The sequence below is a fragment of the Macrobrachium nipponense genome, chromosome 8, assembly GCF_015104395.2.
Source record: "Macrobrachium nipponense isolate FS-2020 chromosome 8, ASM1510439v2, whole genome shotgun sequence".
Lineage (NCBI taxonomy): Eukaryota > Metazoa > Arthropoda > Malacostraca > Decapoda > Palaemonidae > Macrobrachium > Macrobrachium nipponense.
In genome coordinates this window covers 50,125,063-50,135,994 of record NC_087203.1, presented here as the reverse complement: position 1 = coordinate 50,135,994, position 10,932 = coordinate 50,125,063, and the positions used below count along the sequence as shown (strand labels likewise).

General features: G+C 38.3%; 1 protein-coding gene across 5 annotated transcripts; it reads right to left on the bottom strand.

The window, feature by feature from the left end:
• Nucleotides 1-1,395: 1,395 nt before the first annotated feature.
• LOC135223263 (cytochrome P450 3A19-like) lies at nt 1,396-8,809 on the bottom strand. Of its 5 annotated transcripts, none has more exons than XR_010316445.1 (11): nt 8,697-8,809; nt 8,435-8,520; nt 8,054-8,150; nt 7,335-7,442; nt 6,743-6,831; nt 6,044-6,195; nt 5,342-5,472; nt 4,099-4,431; nt 3,080-3,168; nt 2,056-2,252; nt 1,396-1,683 (listed from the first exon to the last, which is right to left on the bottom strand). XR_010316445.1 is itself a non-coding variant. In XM_064261745.1 (11 exons), exons 8-11 carry the CDS (start codon nt 4,399-4,401, stop codon nt 1,607-1,609), a joined length of 666 nt encoding a protein of 221 aa, XP_064117815.1. In that variant the 5' UTR covers nt 4,402-4,431; nt 5,342-5,472; nt 6,044-6,195; nt 6,743-6,831; nt 7,335-7,442; nt 8,054-8,150; nt 8,435-8,520; nt 8,697-8,808; the 3' UTR covers nt 1,396-1,606. The 5 variants fall into 5 exon arrangements, 3 of the variants coding, with proteins under 3 accessions (XP_064117815.1, XP_064117816.1, XP_064117814.1); XM_064261745.1 differs by having other exon boundaries at nt 8,697-8,808; XR_010316446.1 differs by lacking the exon at nt 3,080-3,168.
• Between the last annotated feature and the right edge of the window lie 2,123 nt (nt 8,810-10,932).

Below are 10,932 nucleotides of genomic sequence, written 5' to 3'. Positions count from 1 at the left end.
ATGTTTTGTTATAACTAATAATATAAGCCTATTTAAAGATACGTTTACTTTAATTAGTCTATATGATACGTAAATAGTAATCAACTGTTCTTGTAGCCCTCAATATTTGGCAAAATCGAAGTATCCAAAGAGAGACATTATCCAGTACGTAATTTGATCAGAGAGAGAGAGAGAGAGAGAGAGAGAGAGAGAGAGAGAGAGAGAGAGAGAGAGAGAGAGAGAGAGAGAGAGAGAGAGAGAGAGAGAGAGAGAGAGAGAGAGACGCTTTGGCAACAATGGTCTCGGGGGTTTTTATAGCTTCCTTCTGCTTGATGATCGTGGATATTGTAGAAGGATTTCGACCATACTCGTTTGCCAAATCGACGATACGAACGCCACGTTCATGCTTTGCTATAATTTCATGTTTTGCTTCCATCGAAATCATTTTCTTGGGTTTTTTTCTTATCACCTGCTTTGTCTTTAGCTTTGAGACCCATGGTTAATAATAAAATAGACAAAATAACACGAAAAATAGGCGCAAATACAACGAACTAAACAACGACGTGTTAACATGCAGCACCAACAAACAAACAGACTGAACGCCATTTATCGGTCGCCTATACAACTAACACTCATCGCAAAATCGTATCTCAAATATTTCGTTGTATATCAAAGCTTGTATTTTCGCAAATTTTCTGTTTGTATCTCAAAACATTCGTATATTAGGGCAATCGTATGTCAAGTTTCCAATGTAATTTGATCAGAGAGAGAGAGAGAGAGAGAGAGAGAGAGAGAGAGAGAGAGAGAGAGAGAGCTTTGGCAACAATGGTCTCGGGGATTGACGTAACGTTTATTTTCTGAACAGATAGGACAGAGAAGTGTTCGTTTCATTAAACGGCCTCTGACTCATGGCAGGAAATGTTTTGTTGATACTAATATATAAGCCTATTTAAAGATACATTTACTTTAATTAGTCTATATGATACGTAAATAGTAATCAGCTGTTCTTGTAGCCCTCAAGATTTTGCAAAATCACTCCAGGTTGTACATAAAACTTCAAGAATGTAGTGTCACCAGAGGATTACAATAGTTTTTACCTTCAAGAACCAGCATTCTTTTATGAAAATAACTCCAGGTTGTACATAAAACTACAGGAAACAACATGTAGTGTAACCAAAGGATTACAAGTAAGGTTTTTATAACTTTTTATTAGTTTAAGACATATTTCCAAGCGTCGTTCCGGCTTACGACGATTTTTGGCTTATGACGCGTCTCAAGAACGGAACCCCCGTCGTAACCCGGGGACTGCCTGTATGTTATATATATATATATATAAATATATATATATATATATATTTATATATATATATTATATATAATATAAATATACTAAAACTTTTAATCTAATTACTTCATCTTTGTTTTTTCCTTTTAGTATTCACCATGCATTTCTTAACGGTGCCTCGTCCCGGATCAATGTCAAACGCTGCGGTAACAATAAAAGTGTGTCTCAGAATTAGCGGTGCACGCATTCAAGATAAATGCTTAGTTTTTGAGGAGTCAGGGTGATTTTCCCCGGCATTGTTTTAATATCTTCCTCTGTCAGGCTACACGTCCTCAACTTGTATCACAGAAGGAGGCGAACTATGGCCATCTTTGCTTCCATCAGGGCGAACCTCGTTCCAATGCACTTACGAGGACCAACTGAAAAATAAAAGACAAAATCAATTTGCATAATGTTTGTTCAGAACACGAATTCTACTTTAAGGAACCACAGGGGCCACTGAATTAAAATTCAAGCCCCCAAAGAATATAGTGTTCATTTGAGAGAAGTAACAGAAGGTAATGTGAAACATAGAAAGAGATCACTTATTAATAAGATATAAATTAACAAATTCATAAATATATTAATAAACATTTAGGAAAAGCACATGAATAACTATTTAGGCTAGTAATTGCATTGCAACTTTGCTTGAATAAATCAGTACAAGTTGGTGTTACAGAAAGATCCTGCAGATGTAGCTACACTTACTGCCAAAGGGCAGGGAGAAAGAGATCCTGCAGATGTACACTTACTGCCAAAGGGCAAGAAGGAGGAGACGTGGATGTTCTTCTTCCTGTCGGGATGGAATCTCTCTGGATCAAAGGTCTGGGGATCAGGCCACAGTGTCTCGTCGAAGTGCATATAACTGACTGGGAATATGACCAAAGAATCTGCCGGGAACTTCATTCCTTCAAACTCGCAGCCCTCTTTCACTTCACGTATGATGGAGCTGGAAGAGAGAACGACAAACAATGAGAATTTTCGGAGAATGGATATCAAGTATAATTTAGACCAAATGTCAAGCGACGAGACCTATGAGGTCATTCAGCTCTGAAACGGAAATTGACAGTAAGAGGTTTGAAAGGTGTAACAGCATGAAAACCTCAAAGCACTTGCACTATGAAGCAATTATTAGAAGAGGGGGAAAGTGAGATGGAAGAAAGAGAATATGAATCGAGGTACAGTAACAGAAAAGAAAAGGAGTTGCAGCCTGGGACCAAAGGGAGGCTGCAAAGAACCTAAGTAACACTTACAGTGCACCGCGTGACAGGGCCATCTCCCTCCTGGAAAAATTTCCGTAGTCTATTTCCTGGATTCTAAATTTAGCAATGATTGATTGATTTATGAAATTTGGGCTATTCAACTAAGCACTGGGGCACATTTTGCCTTTCAACACCTAAGACAGAACAAAGAGGGAGTTGGAGAGGCTGGACAACAAGATAAAAGATAAAAATAAACAAAGGAAACGAAGATTAAACTGAGAAAATCCATCCCACAATTGCATTAAGAAGTCACTGTAAAAGAGTGAGACGGTCAAAATGAAGAAAGGAACCAGGAATGGAGATAAAGTCAAAGATTAAAAAGTGGGTGAAGTTTGGGACATTGCAAACAACCCTAAGTAATGCCTAATGTACCACATGAGATGCCCCGGTAACACTAACCCCCGAAGGGAAGTCAACATAAATATGAATGGTTACTTTAACCCTGGACAATATTTTGAAAGAAATTGCAGAGAAATTTTCAAGTAGCACAAGTACTTTCAAGTCCAAAACTTACTCAGCAAATGGTGGATAGAAACGTAGTGATTCATTGACTACCATATCCAAGTACTCCATTTGCATGACACTTTCGTAGGACGTGTCAACCTGAAAGAGCGAAGATTGTCAGTACACTACAATGAACCTGAAGGAAACACGACATATTCAGTTATGCAAATAAATGTTGTTTCTTTCACTGATTTGTCATTTTGATCTCACCAAGTGTAAAGCCACTGGCCAGTTCCACTAACGAACATGACTGAAAAGTAAGGAAGTAGAAAAGGATGTAGAGTGGAAATTGAAAAGCAAGGAAGTAGAGAAGGATGTAGAGTGCAAAATTGAAGAGCAAGGAAGTAGAGAAGGATGTAGAGTGCAAAATTGAAGAGCAAGGAAGTAGAGAAGGATGTAGAGTGCAAAATTAAAATAGCAAGGAAGTTGAAAAGGATGTAGAGTGGAAATTGAAAAGCAAGGAATTAGAAAAGGATGTAGAGTGAAAAACTGAAAAGCAAGGAAGTAGAAAGTCAACCTAGAATGTTGTGACAAGTAAGGTGATAATTATGTTAAAAATGTCATAGACTTTCTTATAGTGTGTATGAAATGTCTGGATAAGCAAACCGTTGTCATTAAGAAAGCAAAATAATAAGGATAAGAGCGTAAAGATCAAGTACTTGCTATGTAACACGTGTTGGAAGTTACCAAATGCATAGATCAAGCTCCTACTGAAATAACTAGACCCAGAGGAAGCTAAGTGAAGAACTGATAGAGCTGCATTGTAACTACTGATTCGATTTTAGTTATAGTCATTTGTAGAGGAAGGTTGGCCGTTTCTGGAAGTTCTGTATAAAGGGAAAAATAACTGGGTCAAAATTAAGTCTCAGGCAAAGGATTTTTGTCTGTGTATGAAGTGATGACAAAAGTCGGGAGAGTACTGTACATGAAATGTTGTGGAAGACGCTGAATGATGTTTGCAAGTGATACACAAAGTAGACACAAAGTAGAAACTTAAGGAATGCATGTTTTCCTTAGCTCTTATTTTACCTCACTCTGAAGACGTTGTTGGATCTCCTTGTATAAACGCTGCTGAACATCCTGGTTCTTTGCAAGCAAATAACAAGTGAAGGAGAGCATTACTGACGTTGTTTCATACCCAGCTAACAAAAACAGGGTAGCATTTTGCACCAAGTCATCTTCGGTCATTTTATCTTCCTTCGCAGCTGACACGGAGCCATTCTGAAGTACCTTTCCTTCTTTGAGCTTTCCCTTCTGGACGTTAGAGTTCAAATCAGTTGTAGGACCGTTTTTTGTTTCTTCTGAAGCGATGATCTTTGCTGCTTCCAACATCAACTACAGTGCATCGACAGTTTTTGATCCCTTCAAATAGAGGTCAACTTAGCCAGAGAAAACCACATTCCATAATTGTACACACACACACACATATATATTATATATATATTTATATCTAGTATATATCTATCTATCTATCTATCTATCTATCTATCTATCTATCTATCTATCTATATATATATATATATATATATATATATATATATATATATATATACTATATATAATAGTATATATATATATATATACGTATATATATATATATATACTATTCATACAGTTAACCCCCAATATTCGCGGGGGATGCGTACCACAATCCCCCATGAATAGCCACAATCCATGAGTACTAGACACCCCTCTCATAACGCTTTTACCCAAGTTTTATAACAGCTTTATCACAAAAATATATTTACTAGTCACGAAAATTATATGAAAATAAAAACGAAGTAGTTAGTGAATATTTCTCCATGAAAAATACAGCAAATAGAATTTTCTGTGAAAAATCCTTAAGATCTACTTTCAGCCAAGAGGGAGGACGGGAGGCTGAAGTTGACAGCAGGATAAAAGTGGCGTGGAGTATATACATTCCACAGAAAAATCCTTGAATAGGTAAGGCCACGAATTCGTAACAGTGAATAGGTGAAGCCCCGAATCCGTAACTGTGAATAGGTGAGGGCCGCAAATCCGTAACCGTGAATAGGTGAGGCCGCAATTCCGTAACCGTGAATAGGTGAGGCCGCGAATCTGTAACTGTGCATTGGTGAGGTCGCGAATCTGTAACCGTGAATAGGTGAGGCCGCGAATCCGTAACCGTGAATAGGCAAGGCCCACTGTATATAAGTATATATTTAGGACCACATACCAGTATCTATCAGTCCTCTGGTAAGGCTTAACAATGAGGCAATAAAGCCGAAGCAAGTAAGATAAAGACACTAACCTTATTTTATTTGCGATACTTAATGACTTTCCTGACGTATTAAATGAGCATTGTGTCGTCTTCTGGTACAATGCTGGTAAGCCTGATTCCCAGAATTCTCCTGACATAGATGGCTAAACTAGGGAACATTGCTGTGGGGACAAGGAATTACTGCATTAAAACTAACTGGAATGACGAATGAAGCACCAAGTGTCTGAAAAGTCATCACATATAATGAAGAATGCTCGTTGAGTTTATGGCAGACGATTCATTTTAGATTGACTTGTTACCTTCCCGAGATGCTTGTCACGTAACACTTCAACGTTAGGGATTCACAGCACTAGTGACAACCACAGGAGAGCATGTTGTGTGCGCGTGTGTGGGTACTGATGCAGACCACTTTAATGGATGTATGACAGCTCTATCATTATTATTAATATTAAAATCAATAACAGGGACGACATCTAACACTGAAGTGATTCTTTCCCTCCTTCTCATGGACTCAGATAAGAAGAGTACTGTTGAGACAACTCGTACAGTGTATTAAGGAGTGACCACTCGCCAAAATGAAGCCGCGCGTCAGAGTATAGGTAAATATTTCCACAATAACTAAAAGAGGGTTTATTTTAGTAATAATAAATGATAGCAAGAGAGTATGGCTAACAACTCTGTATATTTAGCTTAAGCATTAACTTTGACAGAAGAAAGCGCTCCATCACTTACTTGCAAACGACCTTCCAAGAGAGTTAGAATTGAAGTTAGAGAAGACCTCTCTGCAGTCGGCAAGGAGAGGATGGTCAGGATTCCTCTGTGGATCGATGCTGATGGCCAAAGCACACTTACCAATCACTTCAAGCGTAAGACCATGAAATAACCTGAGAAATTAAATCAAAATACTAAACATACAATGATGTTTATATGACATTCTTAATGTATGTACAGACACCACTTTATTTACACTATATCAGTGTTGGCAATGATTAAATCAAACTGATTTAATCAAGTGATTAAATCATTGATTATTTCATGATCTTTTTTATTTCATTTTTTTTTAATTTGAAAGCAAATAAATTGAAAAATATTGGTTGGAGGTTACTAAAAACTTAAGCATAACTGTGCTGCATCGATTTATTTTTATATAAAAAAAAATGCAAGTACTACATACTTTAGGCCAGAACTGGAAACCTAAAAGATAAATCAATAGTTATTCTGTCATAAAATACATTTTGAGGGAAAAAAAGGATTGAAAAAACATCTAACAAATAAAAAAAAATCTAATAAATAATAGAAATTAAAATTCAAACAAATCACTGATTTTATAATTTTTTTTTTATAAAAAAAATATCACCAACCCTGCTATATATATGTACAGAACAGGTACATAAAACAAAATTTGAACGCAAACAAGAGACCACATCTTACCTGTAAATATCAAGGTTCTTCTTCTCTTTGATGTGGTCGTCTATGATATCCATCGTGACGGAAATGATTCCATTAATGGTTTCCGACAACTGAAAGGAATAGAAACGAATACAGAATTTAGGTTCAAAGGCCAAACGTGTTGGGACCTTTGAGGTCATTCGGTGCTGGAACAGAAACAGAGAGCAGAAAAGTCTGGAAGGTGTAAGCGGAGGAGAACCTCAAAGCAGTTGCACTATGAAACAATTGTTAGGAGAGGGTTAAGGAAAGTCAGACGGGAGAAAGAGAGTATGAAAGGAGGTACAGCAAAAAGAATGAAAGGTGATATCAAGGTGAAAGGCTATGAGTTATAAGTACCAAGAAGTTGAGCCATTTTGTCCTTACCCTTATAAGTGTTCAGTCTCTTAAGATTTCGGCGAAAAATCAAGCCCAGAACTACAGTACAGTTCGGGCCCCAAAACCTTAGTACTAGGAAAAGTAACTTGATCAAATTTAACCACTATTAATACTTACATCTTCGAATTTTGCCAACAGATAGGATAAGATACACTTTGATTTGGGTTAGCAGATGCCCAAGCATGCTTCCATTTCTTACCAGTTTCATCTTGGCTTGGGAGAATGCGGGGGTGAGGGTGTTTCTGACGAAACGCCATCTGTCGTCTCGGATCGAAAATAAACTCTTGTCTCTGTCCAATCGTGAAAACTTGATAGGAGAGAGAGAGAGAGCGAGGGAAAAAAAAAAAAAACTTGATTCATTTATGGTATACATGACCCTGGCACAACAATTTAAAATAGTTTTGTGTATACAGACACAACCCTACTTACGAACTTTAAACTTAAGAACATGCATAGATACAAACAAATGGGAACAGACGTTAAAATTGCGTTCAGAGAGCTTCCCTTTGCCAAATAATGTTTGGTGCGCCCGTTCCGTACATACAACACTGTATGTAGTACAGTGTATTGTGTTTTATAACGGAAAACGTACAGTACTCTATTAATTTGATATGATACTGTAGCCTACAGTAACCAACTTACAAATCAGAACGTACTAGGGTGCTATCTGTATATTCCAAAACAATGATTTCACACAGAACAACTTGAGTGATTTTGGTTATAAACATTACAACAGAAAATGGCAAGAAAAAAAAAATCTGACACCAAAAAAAAAAAAAAAACTTGAGAAGTTACAAATCACGATACTCATCATTTCGTCTCGTTTATCACAAATCTACAATAGTGTTTGAGGAAGTTGGAGGAAGCACCGTCTCCTAATGCTGGTGAAGAGTGTGGAGCCAAGGCAGCGCCACTTACTAATCTGTTCGTGAAGTTGTCGAAGTTCTTGATTCCAACGTACTTGATGACTTCGGGGTTTGTAACTACAACCACGGGGATCCCGCCACAATATAACCTGGGAATAGTGAGGGACAATATATCCTGTGACATGATAACTTTTGAGTTTTTAAAATGACGACATCTTCCGAACGCTGGGAACAACTGCTTCAACTAGACTGCGCAGCCGGTCGACTTACAATCGCACAGAACAACAAAAGCGTCAGGGCGAGTGTTTCTATGACAAGAATGGAAAGAGAATTGATCCAAATAACTCTGATGAAAGCGTCAAATGCGCAAGGAAATGTTTGGTAAGTAGATTGCAGAGGTCAATACAAAATTCGCTATCAAAGTTTAACTTACGCGAGCGATTTGCCTTCGAGATTGCCCACTTGGCTGCCGTATGTGTGAATAAGCTTCCGCCAGGCGTTCTTGTGATCTCCATTCAGCTGAAAGAGAAGACAGATTCTCGAGTCACAGCTCCATAAAATCACAACTTACAACACCGACTCCTTATTTCTCGATTCAAACGATCACCTTTATAACACAGGGTAATAACATGGCTATCCTAATGGCACTAAGGAGATACGAAAATAGATAAAACAAAGTTGGGACACAGACTTACCTCACCAAGTCCCTTCAGGTTGCCAAATAACAAATTTCTGGGAGGACCCGTGTACCCCAGGCGTGCAAGTTTCCCCATGTGCCACCAACGCTGTCTGTCGATCAATGAGAGATTCTAAAAAGAGCATCATTACCCTCTGTCCTATTCGGAAGATGTACCCTATTCTGGATCAAGCCCACCACAGGGGGAATTGATTGAAATTAAAGAAACTTCCAAAGAATATTGAGGGGTTCATTTGAAAGAAGTAACTGGAAGTACAAGAGAAGTTATTAATATTATTATTGGCTTGTTAAGAATAGTTTTTAACGGATTCATCTTATAAAGGGTCTTTTCAATTCTTCCACTGATTCGTTTTTGAGTAGAATTCCAATATTCACATTTGTCATAATTAGGATATTTGTCTAACTAGCGAAGAACGCTTTGTAACGTTTTTACTTACAGAATTGCTAGACCCAACACTGTGATGACGGAAACAACAGCTGTCCATATATTACTGCTTGGTCTAGATGTAACCACCTAAAACTGGAACGAAGAACACTTGAAATAAGTTGCCATAATAGTTTTCAATGTTTTTCCAAGAACAATAAACCTAAATGTTCAAATCGTGTTTTGTGGAGGCCAGTCTATAAAGAACCTGGATTAGTGATATAAAAATGACACAGTTTGCGTGAACACTACTTTCTATTTGAGTTTGTGATGTCACGTTTCATGTTATAGAATAGAATATCGACTTCAAGCCAAAGATCAAGTGCTGGGACATACGAGGTCATTCAGCGCTGAAAAAAGAAGATTGGAAAAGTGTCACAGAGGAAGACCTGAAAAGTTGCACTATGAGACAACTGTTAGGAGAGGGTGGATAGCAAGAATGGGAGAAACGAGAATATGAACGGAGGTACAGTAAAAAGGTATGAAAGGGGTTTGCAGCTAGGGGACGAAGGGACGCTGCAAGAACCTTCAGTAATGCCTACAGTGCACTGTGTGATGGGCACTGACGGCACTATAAACCCTAAGGATCGTGCTTAGAATAATTTCTGAGTTACTACAGACGCACCAGCAGAAGAATATCTCACCTACTAAGTATTCCATGTTTTCTCGTTGAGCCAAAGCTACAGTACCGTATAGTTATCTTCTCTTTAAAATGAGCTCTAAATCCTGCAAGTAAAAGAGCAGACATTAGAAAACTCTCGCGTGATAAGAACTGAATGTAGAATTTAGACCAGAGGCCAACAGCTGGGACCTAAGAGAAATTGAGATTACTTCACTTTCTTTCTTTTTGAATAAATTTTCATATCTCGCCATGTCCTCGACAACTTACTGAGCATAGGATATGAGGATGCGCTCCTTCCACAAAGTAACACGAGTCCTGTCAGGAACTGTTGAACCAGGGAGCGATGCTACGTATAGTTCCCTGTACCTTCAACTCCCAGACCAAACTACAGAATTTATCGGAAAATGCAACGTGATATGAACCGTTGCTGCATACTCGGTATTTAATCCAATTGGCGGCTGCACTCTGGAATTCATTTGATGAAAACACAATACACTTTCAAGGACTTTTCTTGAGTTTTTCCTGCATTAGAAATGACACCATCAGTAATGTTGAGTATTGAGCTAAATTGTCATTCTGCTCGTCGACTACCCACTTACTAATTTGTCCCTTTTGTATAGCCACAGTGTCTCTCTGAATGTTTATTCGTCTACTTTCTGTCTCCCTCCATTCACCATTGTCCGTTACTTCAACTTTTGGCTATAAGCCAAGACTGACGATGGCTTCATCTGCAAAGAAAGGAATTATCTCGCATTTAAAAAAACGGAACTCGGTCCATAACACAACAGAATTACATGACACAAACGCTCAAGAACGACCATGCAATATCTGTTTGAACACTTGGAGGAGTTATAAGTAATTTTCTAAGTTAAGACACTCACTCTTCCTGCAAAAATGAGTCCTAATTACCCCCCAAGCGTTGTAGCACGCCTTTCTGATTTGGGGGGGGGGGGGGGGTCCTTGACGATCGAATGTGTAGCTCTTCCAAAAGACACTTTACCACCTAGCGGTTTTCACAATGCACAGAAGAACGTACAATTTTCCTTAGACTCACCTGGAGAACAGGTTCAAAACCCGCAAACTGTTCTACCTCCATCCAAAACAGAGACGGAAGTTTCCACACAGGAGTTTCATGCCGCTGACGCGCGCATTTTTATTCAAAGGTGACTGTACCTATAGGGTGCTTAA

What these genes read in the sequence shown, in the direction of transcription:
- LOC135223263 (XM_064261744.1), bottom strand. Translation starts at nt 8,774, where the DNA reads ATGGGGAAACTTGCACGCCTGGGGTACACGGGTCCTCCCAGAAATTTG. An exon ending in CTCGAAGGCAAATCGCTCGC is followed by an intron (nt 8,151 to 8,434) that starts GTAAGTTAAACT and finishes CACTATTCCCAG; the next exon opens with GTTATATTGTGGCGGGATCC. An exon ending in TCTTGGAAGGTCGTTTGCAA is followed by an intron (nt 5,473 to 6,043) that starts GTAAGTGATGGA and finishes TTGTCCCCACAG; the next exon opens with CAATGTTCCCTAGTTTAGCC.